General features: G+C 36.6%; 1 protein-coding gene across 1 annotated transcript in view; it reads left to right on the top strand.

Moving 5' to 3' along the window:
• Positions 1-20,353, top strand: part of ZMYM2 (zinc finger MYM-type containing 2) — a 115,972-nt gene that overhangs the window by 18,417 nt on the left and 77,202 nt on the right. Inside the window, exons 3-4 of the mRNA XM_063102594.1 lie at positions 15,249-15,744; positions 16,006-16,099. Coding sequence (XP_062958664.1) covers positions 15,259-15,744; positions 16,006-16,099 — 580 coding nt within the window. The 5' untranslated portion in view covers positions 15,249-15,258. The remainder of the gene's footprint in view (positions 1-15,248; positions 15,745-16,005; positions 16,100-20,353) is intronic.

Genomic DNA, 20,353 nt, shown 5'->3' with positions numbered 1-20,353 from the left:
TGTAGATTGCTTGCTTTTACTTGCTGTCGGATAGAGCCATTTATATGGACTTTTGCTTAGGTTTTTTTTTTTGCACAGTATATAGTTATGTTGTTTATGTCCACTGGAGTTTCCATTCTGTTATCACTGTGGTGAGGTAGTGACTTGACGAAGATTTTCCTAAATGTCTGGATGAAAAAAAGAAAGAATGGAAAAGAAGATCATGTTTCATTAAATCTTCTGATAGATGCCACAGGAGAAGCTGCTGATACCCAGAGGACAGAAAGCAAGAGAAGTATCTGCTCCAGACCAACCCAAACACACAATCCAAAATTGTGGTAGAAGGTCTTCACTGCCAGCCCCATGTCTAGCCAGCTGCTCCGGGAATGTAGTGTGTTTTCTATAAAGCTAACGTCGGGTGAGAAATGGGGAGTGGTGGCTGGTTTGTGCTACTCACTTTTGAATGACCAGCAGCCTCTCCATCAAGTACTCCCCTGGTTGTTACAAGTGTCCAGTCACATTCCAGATATCCAAAGTAGTTGGTTCTAGTCACTCTTTCTAACTCAGTGGTTGTTTGGGTGGAGGTACTCAGACCTAGAATTTCCTATCCCACCATTTTACGTAAAGTCTGTCTTTGTATTTTTTTTGACATATTTTCAAGGACCTTGCCAACTTATTATTAATAATAGAAAATTTTCAGTATTATAATTTATTCATTTTCCCACTCAAGTTTTTATTTTTACATTGGAATTTCTTTTGGTGTGAGTTTTATTTCCCATTGACTTCCCAGTTGTTTCATACTACTTTACTGAAAAATTCATATCCCATTTTTTTTTCATTTTTTTAAGCTAAGCAAGTATAACATACCTAAAACTGATACAGATTGCACTCACACACAGAAAATGGTAGACCAATATCATTTATGAATACTGATGTAAAATTTCAAGATAAAATATTAGTAGACTAACAGCACATTCCTATCCTATATTGAAATCTTTATTGTATACTAAATTTCTTGATATTGGATTTATTTCAGACTTTGTTTTGTCTGCCTGTTCTTGTTCTGTACCTCACTATTTTATTTTTTGTAGTTTCACAATATGCTAATTCCTTCTGTTATTCATCTCTTCAGAATTTTTTTGTTCTTTATTTTTCCATATGAATTTGAGAATCAATTTATCTAATTAAAGATTCTGTTGGTATTTTTATTGGGAGCAAGATAAATTTATAGATTAACTTAGGGAAAATCTTATCTTTATGTACTGAATCTTTCTTTGTAATTAGGTTTGCTTTTGGTGTTAGTATCATGGTGAATTCATGGATTTAAACATATTTGATGTATTTTAATTTGTTGCAGTGATATTAGTTGATGTTTAAATTGTCACATTTTCGGCCAGTTGGAGCCTATTCATGTTGGCTCTGGAGTCCATTTAACTCCCCCCGCCCTTCCCACTGCTAGTAGTCTTTAATAGCTTCCTTGCTATCTAGTATAAGCAGGTGTTCTGGGTTCATCTTGTACATTTCCTGCCTCTGACCTGCAATAAATCATTTCTCCAGGGAGGTCTGGTTTCAGTAGGTGGGAAATGTATTTTCATCTGTTGGATTTTAAGTTTCTTCACTCGTGATTTTAACATGAAAGAATGTGTTTTTCCTCTTCTGAATATTACTTATTTTTCCAGCATTCTGTTCTTACTTTGTGGATATGATATCTTATCTCTCTGCGTATATTAATGATTTTCTTTAAAGATTGTTTTCCTCCTGCATAGTTATTTCTACCAAGTTGAGTTTCACTGTTTGTTTTTATCATGAAGATACCTTTCATATCTTTTCTCAGCTGTCAAGTAATCCTTGGTTGTCTGTTCATGACTCAGAGTGAAAAAAAAAAAAAAAAGAATGGATGTCTAAAAGCTATTTGGATACACTGAGCCCTTGGGGGTTGGTACTGTTGGTGTTATACCCCATTGTGTGTGATCTAGGTGGATGTTTGTTGGGAAATCCCTATCCTTCGTATTTTTAGGTGTTTCTTTTTAACAGTCATGTTTTCCAGTTTTCCAGAAAAGAGTCTGAATTTCCTGAGGGGAGAGATGTGTGGCTTTGAGTTTTAATTCAGTACGAAGTATGTATTTTATACCTTAGATTCCAAGTGAAGCAAAGTATGTGACCCTAACATGTGCCTGGCATCCTTCTGTCCAAAGTCAATCTTGTACTTTCTCCAGAGATTAAACCTGTAGACTTATTTGAATGGGAAAGGACACCTAGGTATCTAACTGCTTTTCAAGTAGCTTTCACTCAGTCCTCTTAGTTTAGCTATTTTACATACACTGTCCCTTTTGCAGATGAGACGGCTGCATTTATTTGAACCTTTTTTTTTTTTTTTTGGTGGCTGGCTGGTACAGGGATTGAACCCTGCACTTTGGTGTTAGCAGTACCATGCTCTAACCAACTGCGCTAACTGGCTATCCTAGTTTTTGAATCTTCTGAGGACTCTTTTGAGTTGTTGCCTCATTCCTCTGAAAATCATCATGTGTTATGTTTTTCTACCTTATGACAAGTGAATGTTCACTACAGTTCAATTTTGTTTGTAATCAGTTCATTTCAGAACTTTTCATGTGGGTTCAGGGTTTACCTTTTGCAGGTCTGTTAAGTCAGTTAAAACTAATCCATGCTTATCTGCTTTCCTTCTCCCAAAATTTTGGTGCTGTTGAATTCTCCCTTGTCTCTCCATAGCTTTGCGGTTTGTCAAAATCGCCTTATTTTAGGTTAAGCTGGCCTCCGCATGGAAGCAAAATTTTGTACATTAGTCCTCCATTATCTGCAGTTTTACTTTCTGGGGTTTCAGTTACCTGTGGTTAACTAAGGTCCAAAAATATTAAGTGGAAAATTCCAGAAATCGACAATTTGTAAGTCTTAAATTGTGTGCCATTCTGAGTATTGTGATGAAACCTCCTGCCCCCTCCCATTCAGGACATAAGTCATCCCTTTGTCCAGTGGATCCACGCTGTGTACACTCCCTGCCTGTTAGTCATTCAATAGCTGTCTGAGTTATCAAATCGACTGTGGAAGTATTACAGTGCTTGTGTTCAAGTAACCCTGATTTTACTTTTATTACGGTATATTTTTATAGTTCTATTTTATTATTTCTTACTGTTAATCTCTTACTGTGCCTAATTTATAGATTAAACTTTATCATAGGTATGTAAGTTTAGGAAAAACATAGTATATACAGGGTTTGGTTATTATCTTTGGTTTCAGGCATCCATTGGGGATCTTGGAATGTATCCCCCACAGATAAGGGGGCACTACTGTATCTGTCTTCAATTGGTCACCCAATTGACTAATTTCTGCATTTTAATTTTGTCCCCAGCCACTTTGCTAAATTATCTCACAGTTTTTAGTAATTTTTCAGGTAAATCTTTTGGGTCTTTGAGGTAAAGTATTATGTAATTTGCATATAATGATATTTTTCCTTCTTTCAACTTTTTATATTTCTTTTTTGTATAATTGCATTGGCTGTCATTTCAAGAATAGTGCTATATGGTAATAATAAAGGAATATCTTTATTTTTGGTTTTAAAGATAATGCTTTTAATATTTCCCATTAAGTGTGATATATTTTGGTCTGATATATACATACATATATATAAAAATAAATCCATTTATTGCCATTTTATTAGGAATTTTTATTCAGTATGAATTTTAAATTCATATTGACTCAGAACTATTATAAGTGCCATGAACACATATTGACTGTAGAGAAGAACTCACCTTAGTGTTCTTTGTAAATCTTTCATGGTACCTAGAAAGCTTCTAGGTAGGCTTATGAGTGAGAAAATGGTTAATATTTTTGTTGAAGAACTTTCAAGAGATTTCTTTGTGATTTTATTTTCTTGAAGGTTCATCGATGTTTTCCAGCAAGTACTAATATTTTCTTGTTATAAATATGTCAACAGTTATATTTTAACTACTACCTTTTCATTTTATCATGAGAACATCAACTGTTGTGTTACTTGTTTCTCATTGAATCAAAATAAAGACCAAATAAAACTGTGAAAGCATTATAATTTATCATGATAGAGTGTCACAAGGAAGCTTAAAAATTAATTGGAAACTTACTGAAATCCTGAGGTGCAAGCAAAAATTGCCTGGTAATTGTTTAGGAGTTAGGAAATTATTTAGGATTGTGCTAAGTGGCTTTATATCCAGTTATCTCTTTGAATTCCAAGAAAAGCCCTGGGAACCATTTTTGTACCATTTAATGTAGGGGGAGTTGAAGCTCAGAGAAGGGAAGTTATTTGCTCAGTGTTAAATAGCTAATTAGAATTGACTTGAGGTAGAAAAGTGGCTAAATGGAGTAGATTCACTTGGATAATGGAGAAGTGGTCAACTTTTAATTGAATTGTCTTTCTTTATAGGACTAAGTAAGCGCTTGTTGCTTGAAAGATATTCTTAATGACATGTAGAAGTGGCTAAATTTATTTACAGTGTAAGATTTGTTAATATTACAATCTAAGATTTGTAACAGCTAATAGCTGTTACAGGGCTAAATAGCTGGCTGGTTAGTTCACTTGGTTAAGAGTGTGGTGCTGATAACACCAAGGTCCAGGGTTCTATCCCTGTACAGGCCAGCTGCCAAAAAAAAAAGAAAGGAAATAGTGGTTACAATTCTACTGTTGAATGGTTATTCTGTTTAGAGAAGTTGACAACTGCAGATAACTGTGTGGTAAGGAAAGTCCCATTCTGTGCTCCACTGTTGTCTTCTGGGGAGACTGAAGTGACACTTAGCAGCCACTAGAGGGTAGTGTGAAGTCAGTAGCTTTTCTGTCTCAGAAATTGTTTTCTTGTTTTAGATACGCTGAAACATGGAAAGGATCCAGAGAACTTATACATTAAAAGCCTGCAGATTTTACAACAGTAATTTTAGACTGAGCTGTTGTTTCTTCTTTGAAAAATGTTATGTTGATCAGGATACTTTCTACCTTATGACAAGTGAATGTTAACGGAACGTTCAATGTTATGTTTTTTAAATCCCCTTTTAGCTTGGCATTTTGGGTTTGATATTTCTTTCCTTGGAAGCTTGTATATATATATGTATATATGTATTTTTCTTAATTTTATTTTATCAATATACAATGTGGTTGATTATTGTGGCCCATTACCGATACCTCCCTCCCTCCTCCCTCTCCCCCCTCCCTCCCAACAATGTCCTTTCTGTCTGCTTGTCGTATCAACTTCAAGGAATTGTAGTTGTTATGTCTTCTCCCCCCCCCCGTTGGTGTGTGTGTGTGTGAATTTATTTACTTATTTTTAGCTCCCACCAATAAGTGAGAACATGTGGTATTTCTCTTTCTGTGCCTGACTTGTTTCACTTAATATAATTCTCTCAAGGTCCATCCATGTTGTTGCAAATGGCAGTATTTCATTCGTTTTTATAGCAGAGTAGTATTCCATTGTGTAGATGTACCACATTTTCCATATCCACTCATCCGATGATGGACATTTGGGCTGGTTCCAACTCTTGGCTATTGTAAAGAGTGCTGCGATGAACATTGGGGAACAGGTATACCTTCGACTTGATGATTTCCATTCCTCTGGGTATATTCCCAACAGTGAGATAGCTGGGTCATATGGCAGATCTATCTGCAATTGTTTGAGGAACCTCCATACCATTTTCCATAGAGGCTGCACCATTTTGCAGTCCCACCAACAATGTATGAGAGTTCCTTTTTCTCCGCAACCTCACCAGCATTTATTGTTCAGAGTCTTTTGGATTTTAGCCATCCTAACTGGGGTTAGATGGTATCTCAGTGTGGTTTTGATTTGCATTTCCCGGATGCTGAGTGATGTTGAGCATTTTTTCATATGTCTGTTGGCCATTTGTATATCTTCCTTAAAGAAATGCCTACTTAGCTCTTTTGCCCATTTTTTAATTGGGTTGCTTGTTTTTTTCTTGTAAAGTTGTTTGAGTTCCTTATATATTCTGGATATTAATCCTTTGTCAGATGTATATTTTGCAAATATTTTCTCCCACTCTGTTGGTTGTCTTTTAACTCTGTTAATTGTTTCTTTTGCTGTGCAGAAGCTTTTTAGTTTGATATAATCCCATTTGTTTATTTTTCCTTTGGTTGCCCATGCTTTTGGGGTCGTATTCATGAAGTCTGTGTCCAGTCCTATTTCCTGAAGTGTTTCTCCAATGTTTTCTTTAAGAAGTTTTATTGTTTCAGGGTGTATATTTAAATCCTTAATCCATTTTGAGTTGATTTTACTATATGGTGAGAGGTATGGGTCTAGTTTCATTCTCCTGCATATGGATATCCAGTTATCCCAGCACCATTTGCTGAAGAGGCAGTCCCTTCCCCAGTGAATAGGCTTGGTGCCTTTGTCAAAGATCAGATGGCAGTAAGTGTGTGGGTTGATTTCTGGATTCTCTATTCTATTCCATTGGTCAGTGTGTCTGTTTTTATGCCAGTATCATACTGTTTTGGTTATTATAGCTTTGTAGTATAGTTTAAAGTCAGGTAGTGTTATGCCTCCAGCTTTATTTTTTTTGCTCAGCATTGCTTTGGCTATGCGTGGTCTTTTGTTATTCCATATAAATGTCTGGATAGTTCTTTCCATTTCTGAGAAAAATGACATTGGAATTTTGATGGGGACTGCATTGAATTTGTATATCACTTTGGGTAGTATGGACATTTTCACTATGTTGATTCTTCCAATCCAAGAGCATGGGATATCTTTCCATCTTCTTGTATCCTCTTTGATTTCTCTCAGCAGTGGTTTGTAGTTCTCATTATAGAGATTTTTCACCTCCTTGGTTAACTCAATTCCTAAGTATTTTATTTTTTTGGTGGCTATTGTAAATGGGCAGGCTTTCTTGATTTCTCTTTCTGCATGTTCACTATTGGAGAATAGAAATGCCACTGATTTTTGTGTGTTGATTTTGTGTTCTGCTACTGTGCTGAAATCATTTATCACCTCCAAGAGTTTTTTTGTAGAGGCTTTAGGCTGTTCGATATATAGGATTATGTCATCTGCAAACAGGGACAGTTTGACTTCATCTTTTCCAATCTGGATGCCCTTTATTTCCTTCTCTTCTCTGAATGCTCTGGCTAGTACTTCCAACACTATGTTGAATAGGAGTGGTGAGAGTGGGCATCCTTTTCTAGTTCCTGTTCTTAAAGGAAAAGCTTTCAGCTTTTCCCCATTCAGGATGATATTGGCAGTGGGTTTGTCATATATGGCTTTAATTATGTTGAGATACTTTCTGCCTATACCTAACTTACGGAGGGTCTTTGTCATGAATGAGTGCTGAATTTTATCAAATGCTTTTTCAGCATCTATAGAGATGATCATATGGTCCTTGTGTTTGACTTTATTAATATGGTGTGTCACATTTATTGATTTGTGTATGTTGAACCAACCTTGCATCCCTGGGATGAATCCCACTTGATCGTGGTGAATAATTTTACGTATGTGTTGCTGTATTCTGTTAGACAGTATTTTATTGAGGATTTTTGCATCTATATTCATCAAGGATATTGGCCTGTAGTTTTCTTTTTTGGTTATATCTTTACCTGGTTTTGGTATCAGGATGATGTTTGCTTCATAGAAAGAGTTCGGGAGATTTGCGTCTGTTTCCATCTTTTGGAATAGTTTTTAAAGAATCAGTGTCAATTCCTCTTTGAATGTTTGGTAAAATTCTGCTGTGAATCCATCTGGTCCTGGGCTTTTCTTTGTTGGGAGCCTTCTGATAACAGCTTCAATCTCCTTTATTGTTATTGGTCTGTTCAAATTTTCTATGTCTTCATGGCTCAGTTTTGGGAGCTTGTGTGTGTCCAGAAATTTATCCATTTCCTCCAGATTTTCAAACTTTTTGGCGTATAGTTGTTTATAGTAGTCTCGAATGATTCCTTGTATTTCAGATGAATCAGTTGTAATATCGCCTTTTTCATTTCTAAGTTTTGTTATTTGAATCTTCTCTCTTTTTTGTTAGCCATACTAATGGTTTGTCAATTTTATTTATCTTTTCAAAAAACCAACTTTTTGATTCATTGATCTTTTATATTGTTTTTTGGGTTTCAATTTCATTAAGTTCTGCTCTGATCTTAATGATTTCTTTCCGTCTGCTCACTTTAGATTTGGATTGTTCTTGTTTTTCTAGTTCTTTAAGGTGAAGTGTTAGGTTGTTCACTTGCCATCTTCCATTCTTCTGAGGTGAGCATTTAACGCAATAGATTTCCCCCTTAATACTGCTTTTGCAGTATCCCACAGGTTTTGGTATGATGTATCATTATTTTCATGAGTTTCAATAAATTTTTTGATTTCCTGCTTGATTTCTTTTGGACCCATATGTCATTAAGTAGAATGCTGTTTAATTTCCATGTGTTTGTATAGTTTCCAGAATTTCATTTGTTATTAATTTCTAGTTTTAATCCATTATGGTCTGAGAAAATACATGGGATAATTCCAATTTTTTTGAATTTGTTGAGACTTTATTTGTGACCTAATATGTGATCTATCCTGGAGAATGATCCATGTGCTGCTGAGAAGAATGAATATTCTGAGGTTGTTGGATGGAATGTTCTGTAGATATCTGCCAAGTCCAATTGGTCTAGAGTATTGTTTAGATCTTGTGTTTCTCTGCTGATTCTTTGCCTAGATGATCTGTCCAATATTGACAGTGGGGTGTTCAGGTCCCCTGCTATTATGGTAGTAGTGTCTATTTCCTTCTTTAGGTCTAATAGAGTTTGTTTTATAACTCTGGCTGCTCCAAGATTGGGTGCGTACATATTTATGATTGTTATGTCTTCTTGATGGATCAGTCCTTTTATCATTATGTAGTGTCCCTCATTGTTCTTTTTATGGTTTTTAATTTAAAGTCTACTTTGTCAGATATAAGAATAGCTACTCCAGCTCGTTTTTCTTTTCTGTTTGCATGGTAAATCTTTTTCCGTCCTTTCACTCTTAGTCTATGTGAATCTTTATGGGTGAGGTGGGTCTCTTGAAGGCAGCATATAGTTGGGTCCTCCTTTTTGATCCAGTCAGCCACTTGGTGTCTTTTGATTGGTGAATTTAAGCCTTTTACTTTGAGAGTTGTTATTGAATAGTGTTGATTTATTCCTAGCATTTTATTGATTGTTGTTTGGTTGTCTTAGGTGTCTTTTGTTCCTTGCTTTCTGATTTACTGTTTGTTTTTTGTGTTTGTTGGTTCCTTAGGTTGTAGATAGCCTTTTTGTTTGTTTGTTTTCTCTTCATGAATGCTATTTTTATTATACTAGTGGGTTTAGATTTTTCTAGGGTTTTTATGGCAGTGGTAGTTATTTTTCAGGTACGAAACCCAGTACTCCCTTGAGAATTTCTTGTAAGGGTGGTCGTGTGGTGGTGAACTCCTGCAGTTTTTGTTTGTCTGAGAAATATACTATTTGCCCTTCATTTCGGAAGGATAGCCTTACAGGGTAGAGTATTCTTGGCTGACAATCTCTGTCTTTTAGTATTTTGAATATATCATCCCATTCCTTTCTGGCTTTTAGGGTTTGTGATGAAAAGTCTGATGTTAGCCTGATTGCGGCTCCCTTATAGGTGATTTGACGCTTCTCTCTTGCAGCTTTTAAGATTCTCTGTTTGTCTTTGAGTTTTGCCAATTTGACTATAACATGTCTTGGAGAAGACCTTTTTGGGTTGAATACATTTGGAGATCATTGAGCTTCCTGGATCTGAAGATCTGTGATTTTTCCTATACCTGGACAGTTTTCTGCCACTATTTTGTTGAATATGTTTTCAATGCAATCTCCGTTTTCCTCCCCTTCTGGAATACCCATGATTTGGATATTTGAGTGCTTAAGGTTGTCTGATATCTCTCTCAGATTTTCTTCAATATCTTTGATTCTTTTTTCTTTTTTTTTGTCTGCTTGTGTTATTTCAAACAGCCCATCTTCAAGTTCCGAGGTTCTCTCTTCAACTTCCTCAAGCCTGTTGGTTAAACTCTCCGTTGTGTTTTTTATTTCACTGAATAACTTCAGTTCAGCAAGTTCTGCTACATTTTTTTTTAGGGCATTGATTTCCTTGTACATTTCCTCTTTCAGGTCCTGTATACTTTTCCTCGTTTCAGCATGATGTCTAGCTGAGTTTTCTTGTATCTCATTCAATTTCCTTAGAATTATCACTCGAAATTCCTTGTCAGTCATTTCAGGGGCTTATTGTTCTATAGGATCTAGAGCTTGAGATTTATTATCATTTGGTGGTGTACTTTCTTGATTTTTCATATTTCTGGTATCTTTTCTTTGATGTTTATTCATTGTGGCAGGGGGTTTCACAGTCCACAGGTTTGACACTATTTTGACTTAGATGTTGCTGTGGTTGCCAATTTGGTATGGCTACCTCAGTGACTCCCTGTTCCCTGTGCTCTGGCCCGGGCTGCTGGGATGCGCTGAGGCACCACAGAGCGTGTGGTCTCTGCAGAGCTTCCCCTTCCCCTGCAGGATGTCTCCCTGCTTTGTGCGCACTAGGCCGGGCTTGGGATGGAGCTGGGTGGCTGCGGTGAAGCCTACCTGCTGCTGGATTGCACGGCAGCAGCGTGGACCCTGTGGAGTTCCCGCCTCCCCTGCTGGACGACTCCCTGCTCTGTGTGCACTGGGCTGGGCTGGGAATGAAGCCCGGTGGCGGCGGTGAAGCCTACCTGTTGGATCAGGCAGTGGCGGCCCGCAGGGTGTGTGGTCTCTGCGGAGCTTCTGCCTCTCCCGCTGGACGTCTCCCTGTCTCAGCTGCTGGTTAATTCACTTCTAGCTCCAGGGACTGCGGGTGGGGGCGGGGGGTCAGAAGCCTCGGTCACTGTTGCAGCCCAGGGTGACACACGCTGGCTCAGATCTCCATGTTTCCACGTCTGCAGCTGCGGCTGGGACGCGGGCTGTGGCGCACCGGCGGGTCGCGCGCCCGGGTTGGGGGAAGATTCCCGGTTCTCTGCAGGGTAAAGACACCCTTTCAAAGCTGTTCCTTTGCGCCGATTCTGCTACAGCTGCATCTGGCGCGGGCCTCAGGCTGCTTCTACTGCTGGCGGAAAAGCGGCAGGCAGCTCTCCTCTTCCGCCATCTTGACCTCCACCGGAAGCTTGTATATTTTGAATATTGATTTAGTTATTCTTTTATTGAATTGCTATATTTTTTATTAATAAGAGCTGTGTTATTTATTTATATTCAGTACTTGATTGCTCTTGCATAGTAGTTATGAATATTTAAATCCTGACCTCTACCACTTCCTGACTGTGGTCTTGGGCAGCCTACTTCTCGTTTGAGATTTTTTTTTTTAACCTGTAAAATAACATTAATAATGATTCTACTTCATGGGGTTGCTATAATGTTTAACTGACATGAATATTTGGCTTATAATAAGCATTAAATAAATGTTAACTATTACTGGATGGCTGTACTTGTATTTTTAAAAAATGTGATTGAATTAGTTGTGAAACATTTGAATCAAATTGTTATTCAGCATGTATCAGTTTTTAAAACTTTGTGTAGCAGTAATGTTAAATTTTTTTTTCATGTTTATTTAAAATTAACTTAAGGCTTTATTTGAAGCTTTCTCCTTAGCATACTTTATTGTTTTACTATAAAGAAGTTTTCCTTATTAAGGTGCTGTTTTAAAGTAAAAGTGTTTATATTTTAATTTTTGAAAATATATTTAAATTGCCTTAGGGTATGGAGTGGTAATTTGTAGATTTTTAGGTGAAGCAAATAATCACTTCTTAAGTTTTTAAATAGAATTACCCATTTTATCTAAAGCAGGTATAAATGTATCTTGCCATTTTCCATCCTCAGCATGTCTTCCATCCTGACCCAGATAGATACATAGCTCTTGTTCTGAGAGGAACAGAGACTGATTTTGAAATTGAGCTGTGTGCATAGTGTTTGAATCCTGTGTTGTTTTGGGATCTTGGGCAGTTTTAATTAATGTCTGAGCTGCTGTTTTTTTTGTAGAAAAAAGTTAGTGTCTGTTTTATTTAACTCAAAGGAGTTAATGTCCCAATTTAATGAGAGTAAAATAAAACCTTTGTATCCTATAAAATATTATATGTTATTGAAAACATTTCATTTTGTTACTATATTAATAAGAAAAAGTGCTGTACTGGTTTGATGAGGATGCTTAATGGTCAAAGAATAACACAGAATATGTAAAAGAATGGCTAGATTGTGTACATTGACAAATAATATTACTTAAAAATAACTCTGGTCGTTAAAATGAATGTAATTGGTTCTGCCTCTGGTCTTTCCACAAATATTTGGCACAATTGAGTGTGAGTGTCTGCTTTGTGTCCAGGCACTGTTTTAGGTCTTAGAGATTTAGTGAGAAAACAAGTCACTTAAGGTCTGTACACAATGTTTCATAAGAAAGTTGGTATGGATCCTCGTACTGCTGGCCACCAAAAAAAAAAAAAAAAAAAAAAAAGTTGGTATATCCTTATGTTATTGTGTGTGTGCAAAATGCTTATTCTGTATCATTTTTGTATTGAGAGATTGATAATCCCTTCATCTTTGCCTAGATTTTTACTAACCGTATATCATCTTCCTTTACCAACTCCTTCCCCTCCCCCTTTATTCAGTCAGGGGCTTGGCTGCCTAAAATTCTAAATTAAAGTGGAATCTAAAGTGCTTCTCATTGACCACCTCCCCTATGTAAACCTGTCCCTCCTAGCAAACTACTTCTGTTAGTATGGTGTGATCCTTCCAGAGTTTTTTTTTCCCCCCATGAATTTATGTACAAATATGTGTACTTTAGGAAATGTACAGTATGTATTTATAGGTTTTTGGGATATGCATAACATTGTAATAATACTCTTGTGTTCTGTAAGTTTTTTGTAGTTAACAGCATATCTTGTAGATTTTTTCATGTCAGTAAAGCTTACCTGTTAAAATACCCTAATTTTCCCATCTCCTATCACTACCTTTGTTTCAGCTACTGTCATCTCTCATTTGGACCATTCTGATGGCCATCTAGTTGGTTTCTTTGCTTCCAGTTTTTCCCTTTTCCCACACTGTAGCCAGATTGATCTATTTAAAACATGAGATTATGTTAGCCCTTTGCTGAAAATATGGTAGTGTTTCTTGTTACAGTAAAATCCAAACTCTCGCTTTTAATATTCATGCTTTCTGAGGGCAGGGATGTTTACCTGATTTTTCCCAGGTGCCTAAAACAGTGTCTTGTGCATACTAAGAATTCTGTAAGTCTGGTGAATGTAATCAGTGAATTAACTTACTGGTCTTGTTGAGTTGTTTTGTGCTCAGTTCTCTGTTGCCTCTCATCCTCCTATTTCTTTCCTTCCTATTTGGTTCCAGCCACCATTGGCTTTATTGTTGCTTGAATTGGTCAACCTCGTTCTCTCTAGGCTTTGCAGGAGCTGTTTTCTTTGCCTGGAATGTCTTTTCCTCTGTTTTCCTATAGCTGGATCTCTCTTACCATTTCATATGTCAGTGTAAATGCCACTTACTCCAAGAGGTGTTCTCTGATCACCAAAATGAAGTAGTTGTCTCTTCATTCTCTGTTCTTCTGTTTTTTAAAATCTAAATTTAGTTAAAAAAACAAGTGATAAATCATGTGGTCCAAAAATTAAGGAAATACTTCAAGATATAAGGTGAACAGTTTCTCAACCCATTCCTGTCACCCATCAGTCAAAGTGATAATTATTTGTATGTCTCTTCTTCATCCTTTGAGGCTCTTAATAGTTAGGATTCTTGAATCAGTCTTTAAGATCTGTACAATCACTGTCTCCTCACCTTCTCAGGTAGCTAACTTACTCTCTGAAAATGAGGCTACTGCATATAAACCACTTTATCTTCCCATCCATCTCATCTAGAAATTTACCTACAATCTATACTCACCCTTCAATCTTTTCCCTTCTACTTGATGTCTCCCCTCACCCCTTTCTTTTTTTTAGTATATGAGGTCAAAGTGATTCCTGTTCAGGATTAGTGATACTACCAATGACCTCATCCTCTCTAACAGCTCAAGAACTTCATTCTAGAAATAATCTTATTAACTCTGCTCTCTCTTTGGCATGGCCCTGCATATAGTAGATGCTCAGAAAGTAGTAGCTGAATATAGGAGAGTGATGAAGAGTTTAGATTCTTGAGTTTTAGAGACCTGGGTATTCATCCTAGTTATGTGACTTGGACAAATTAGTTAGCATCTCTAAGCTACAATTTCTTACTCGTTAAAATGGGACAAAAATTATACCTATATCAAAGGATGTTTTGGGGATTTAACTAAGAAGATTTTATTAGCTTCCTGTGGCTGTTGTAACAAATTACCATGGATTTGGTGGCTTTAAAACAACAGAAATTTATTCTCTCACAGTTCTGGAGGCCAGAAGTCTGAAATCAGATTCACTGGGATCAGATCAGGTGTCAGCAGGGCCATGCTCCGGAGCGTCTGGAGGCTCTAGTGGAGAATCCATTCTTTGCCTCTTCTGCATTCTGGTGGCTGCTGGCATTACTTGGCTGCATCACTTCAGTCTTCCCCAGTTTGCCTCCATGGTCACATTGCCTTCTCTTCTTTTTGTCTATAATCTCTTTCCACCTCCTTCTTATATGGACACTTGTGACTGCTTTCAGGGCCCACCCAGAGAATCCCAGATAACAAAGAACCTTTTTCCATATAAAGTATTATTTATAGATTCTGTGGATTGGGTATCTTTGGCTGTCATTTTCCAGTCTTCTACATGCATTTAAAGTATACTGCATAGTGCCTGGCAAAAAAAGACTTACACTTTCTAGCTAGGGTCAAGAAAGGTTTCAAATTTTCAGAAAGATTTAATTGTATGGTTGCATGAGGAAAAAAGATTAAAAAAGAAGGAAAATTAGGGATTAGACCATAACATTTTATTTAATACAGTGGATAAATGGGTTAATTGCATATTGAAGGGATCGTTTTTATTGTCATATTTGGGTTATTTTTCCTGTTATGTCTGGGAGGATTTATCTATATTTTCAATTTTAAAAGTTTATAGACTAAACAGTGTACCCTGGAAAGGAGCTGGTGTTGGTAGGTATATACCGCTTATGATTGCTGAAAATTGGATAATTGCCTTTGTTATCCTGTAAAAGTTAACATGTAAACTATATGAAATGATTAATGAAAGGATATTACATATTTTCCTGTATGCTAGGAATCATTCTCATGTAGAATTAAAAAGAAAATAAAAGTATTTAAAAAAATAGTTTCAGAGTAACATAAGAAGTCATATACTGACATTTTTATTGTTTTTTTGCCTCTCCCTAACAGGTTATTTGGCATGGACACAAGTTCAGTGGGAGGATTAGAATTGACTGATCCTGTTTTATTAGGAAGTACAGCCATGGCAACTAGTCTCACGAATGTAGGAAACTCGTTTAGTGGTCCACCTAATCCTTTAGTATCCAGATCTAATAAATTTCAAAACTCCTCAGTGGAAGACGATGATGATGTTGTTTTTATTGAACCTGTACAACCTCCCCCATCTTCTGCATCAGTGGTAGCCGATCAAAGAACCATAACATTTACATCATCAAAAAACGAAGAACTACAAGGAAATGATTCCAAAATTCTTCTTTCCTCAAAAGAGTTGAGTTCTCAGAAGGGAAGTGTAAGTGAGACAATTGTCATTGATGATGAAGAGGACATTGAAACAAATCAAGGGCAAGAGAAAAATTCCTCCAATTTTGTTGATCGGAGACCTCCTGAGACTAAAAACAGAACCAATGATGTGGATTTCTCCACTTCCAGTTTTTCAAGAAGTAAGGTAAATGCAGGAATGGGTAATAGTGGTATCACCACAGAACCAGACTCTGAAATTCAGATTGCTAATGTTACAACTTTAGAAACAGGTGTAAGCTCTGTGAATGATGGCCAATTAGAAAATTCTGACGGGCGAGATATGAACTTAATGATTACACATGTAACGTCACTGCAGAATACCAACTTGGGAGATGTCTCTAACGGACTGCAGTCAAGTAATTTTGGTGTTAATATACAAACATACACCCCATCTTTAACTTCACAGACCAAGACTGGAGTAGGACCTTTTAATCCTGGTAGAATGAATGTGGCAGGAGACGTTTTTCAGAATGGAGAATCTGCAACTCATCATAATCCTGGTAAGCAGTAAGTGATATTCTACCTCATGTAAAGGAATTTAAACTTTTGATTGGTTCTTTTTTCATTATAGTAATTGGTGCTACCTTTTTCTTCATGTGAAATGCGTTAGTTCTATTGGCTTTTATCTTAAAAGTTTGAAATTTTTACTAATAAGAGTTGTATAATATTTTTCTGTGGATTATTAGAAAATTAATCATAAAGTGATTTGTCATGCATTACTCACTTGCTAATATATTTTTATTAGTATTTTAATGTGTAAATGAGAACAAGAAGATTAAGTTCATTTAAAGAACAATGTAATATTGCATACTTGCGTTTACATTTTTTTCTACTTTCCCTGTGTGTGGTTTTTTTTTTTGGGCGGCTGGCCCCTACGGAGATCCAAACCCTTGCTTTTCCTTGGTATTTTCAGGACCACATTCTACCAATGAGCTAATGGGCCAGCAACCTGTAGGTTTTTTTGGTTTTTTTTTAAGAGTTGGTTGAAGTTTTCTTTTATTTTCTATTTCACTTTTGAAGGCAGGCACTTTCTTTAAACCACTTCAAAGGTATGATTGACATGAAAAAGGCTATAGTATTTAATGTACACAGCTCAATGACTTTAGGGCCTCTGTGTTTATTTTTTACTGCCTATCTGATTTTAGTTTTTAGTTAGCATTTTATGAATTTTTTTCATTTCTGAAGGTTTGCAGATTTATTGACTATTTGAAAAATTTTTCTGTGGGCAGCCTTGCTCCATGAAAACATTAAAATATGGAAGCTATAAGAACTCTGTGGCTTTTTCAAGACCATATCTGTGTGTGTTCATCTCCCTTTCACTGTACCTCAAAACCTATGTGTGTGTCTGTCTGCTTCTGTCTCTCTCTTTACTTCTCTCTGACTGTCTCATTCTTTCATCATATTAGGCTTATTAGCCACTTACCAGCCTAGGAATTGTGGAAAATAATGTGGAGTAACTAAAATTTAAGCAGTGTAGAATGCTTTATGAAGTGCTGGTAATTTTTATTATTTGGAAAGTAATGTCTTATTATTGGAGAATGTTTGGAAAATAGGTAATTAAAAACCTTCCGTAGTCCCAGTAACTAAAGATGATCACTGTCAATGCTTTGCATGCTTGTCTTTCAGTTTTTTTCTTTGTAGCTTTTTAACCTAGTAGAAATGCAGCTCTGTATAGTTTTGCTTCCTGTTTCTCCCCCACTTAATATTACACTGTATTTTCTTATACCGTTAACATTATATATACAAGTTTTAATGGCTGCACAATGGGTATTGATACTATTCCCATATTTGGCTTGTACATGGTTTCCCATGTTTTGCTATTGTAGGTCTATGATGACCATCTTTGTGCATATTTTTGGCTATTTCCTTAGAGTATATTCCTAGAAGTGAAGTTACTGGGCCAAAGGATATAATTACTCCTATGCCCCTGTATTAGTCCATTTCTGTTGCTTGTAACAGAATACCCGAAACTGGGTAATTTGTTAAGAAACAATATTTATTGCTTATAGTTTCGGAGGCTGGAAAGTCCAAAGTCCAGGGAACACGTGATGAGGGCCTTGTTCTTGGTAGTGACTCTGCACTGATGCAGGGCATCACATGGGTGAAAATGGCAAAAGCAAGAGACGGACTAACTTTCTCAGAGACGGACTAACCTTCTCAGTCCCTCTTCTTATAAAGCCATCAGAACCATGCCCATGAGGACCATTAAACCATCAGTGTTGATTAATCCATTCACTAGGGCATGGTCCTCACAATCTAATTGCTTCTTCAAGGCCCCAACTTTCAATTCCCAAAATAGGATTTCCCACCCTCTTAACACTGTCAGTGGGGATTAAGTTTCCAGCATGAGCTTTGGGGGGACAAACATGTCCAAACTGTATCACCCCCAAAGATTTTTGGTTTAAAAATATATATCTGGTTTATAGTGGTTTTATTTATTTTAATTTAATTTAATTTTTAAATTTTAACTTTTCAATATACATTATAGTCAATTTTCATGACCCCTTACCCGTTCCTCTACCCCCCTCCCTTACTCCCCTCCCTCCCTACATCATATCTGTTCACTTGTCTTAAAAAGTTCAAGGAATTGTTGTGATTGTTGTGTCTTCTCCCTCCCACACCATTTGTTAGTTTGTGTTTATTTATTTATTTTTAGTTCCGACAAATAAGTGAGAACATGCAGTATTTCTCTTTCTATGCCTGCCTTGTTTCACTTAATATAATTTTCTCTAATTCCATCCATGTTGTTGCAAATGGTTTTTCATTTTTCTTTATGGCAGAGTAGTATTCCATTGTGTAGATGTACCACAGTTTCCTTATCCACTCATCCGATGATGGACATTTGGGCTGGTTCCAGCTCTTGGCTATTGTAAATAGTGCTGCAATAAACACTGGAGTACAGGTGTTCCTTTGGCATGATGATTTCCATTCCTCTGGGTATATTCCCAGCAGTGGAATAGCCGGGTCATATGGTAGATCTATCTGTAATTGTTGGAGGAACCTCCATACCATTTTCCATAAAGGCCGCCCCATTTTGCAGCTCCACCAACAGTGTATAAGAGTTCCTTTTTCTCCACAACCTCTCTAGCACTTATCCTTCTCAGTCTTTTGGATATTAGCCATCCTTACTGGAGTGAAATGGTATCTTAAAGTGGTCTTGATTTGCATTTCCCGGATGCTGAGTGATGTTAAGCATTTTTTCATGTGTCTGTTGACCATTCGTGTATCTTCCTTTGAGGAATGCCAGTTCAGCTCCTTTGCCCATTTTTTAATTGGGTTATTTGTTTTTTTGCTGTAAAATTGTTTGAGTTCCTTGTATATTCTGGATATTAATCCTTTGTTTGATGTATATTTTACAAATATTTTCTCCTACTCTGTTGGTTGTCTTTTTTTTTTTTTAATTTTATTTTGTCGATATACAATGTGGTTGATTATTGTTGCCCACTGTTGGTTGTCTTTTCACTCTGTTGATTGTTTCTTTTGCTGTGCAGAAGCTTTTTAGTTTGATATAATCCTGTTTGTTTATTTTACCTTTAGTTGCCTGTGCTTTTGGGGTCCTATTTATGAAGTTTGTACCCACTCCTACTTCCTGGAGTGTTTTCCCTATGTTTTCTTTAAGGAGTTTTATTGTTTCAGGATGTATATTTAATTCTTTAATCCACTTTGAGTTGATTTTGGTATATGGTGAGAGGTATGGGTCTAGTTTCATTCTCCTACAGATGAATATCCAGTTTTCCCAGCACCATTTGTTGAAGAAGCAGTCTCTTCCCCAGTTTTATGAACTTGCTGCCTTTGTCAAAGATCAGATGGCTATAGGCGTATGGGTTGATTTCTGGGTTCTCTATTCTATTCCATTGATCTGTGTGTCTGTTTTTATGCCAGTACCATGCTGTTTTGGTTATTATAGTTTTGTAATATGGTTTAAAGTCAGGTAGTGTTATGCCTCCAGCTTTATGTTTTTCCCAGGATTGCTTTGGCTATGCGTATAGTCTTCTGTTATTCCATATAAATGTCTGGATAGTTTTGTCCATTTCTGAGAAAAATGTCATTGGAATTTTGATGGGGATTGCATTGAATCTGTAGATCACAGATGGACATTTTCACAGTGTTAATTCTTCCAATCCAAGAGTGTGGGATATCTTTCCATCTTCTTTTGTCTTCTTTAATTTCTCTATAGTGGTTTTAAAAGAAATATGTTCCATCTTATTCAGTTTTGAAATTTCCTTCTAAGACCCCTATGTATATATATTTGTAGGTACGTAGGACTGTGTGTGTATTAGTCTGTTTTCATTGCTTATAACACAATACTTAAACTGGGTAATTTATAAAGAAAAATGACATTTATTGCTTATAGTTCTGAGGCTGAGAAGTCTAAAGTCCATCTGGTGGTGGCAACAGTGACCCAGGGGTCTCACATTGCAAGACGGTGGAAGCAGAGAGAGCAGAGGGAGCAAGAGAGACATACTCTCTTCTTTTAAAGTCCTCAGAACCACACCCCTGACCACCATTTTTAATCCATTCACTACTGCATGGTCCTACAATCTAATCACCTCTTCAAGGCTCCACCTTTCAATTACAATAATAGGATTTCCTACCCTCTTAACAGTCACAATGGGGGCTAAGTTTCTAACACATAGAACTTGGGGGACACAATTCAAGCTTCAGGGAGTTTTATGGGGGACATAATTCAATGTACTACAGTGTGTTATGTAAGTGTGGGTGTATGTGCATTTTTAACTTATAGAAATAAATTG

Source organism: Cynocephalus volans, chromosome 7, assembly GCF_027409185.1.
Source record: "Cynocephalus volans isolate mCynVol1 chromosome 7, mCynVol1.pri, whole genome shotgun sequence".
Classification (NCBI taxonomy): Eukaryota; Metazoa; Chordata; class Mammalia; order Dermoptera; family Cynocephalidae; genus Cynocephalus; species Cynocephalus volans.
The sequence above is the reverse complement of the archived record's forward strand: the minus strand, read 5'-3'. Positions and strand labels throughout refer to the sequence as shown.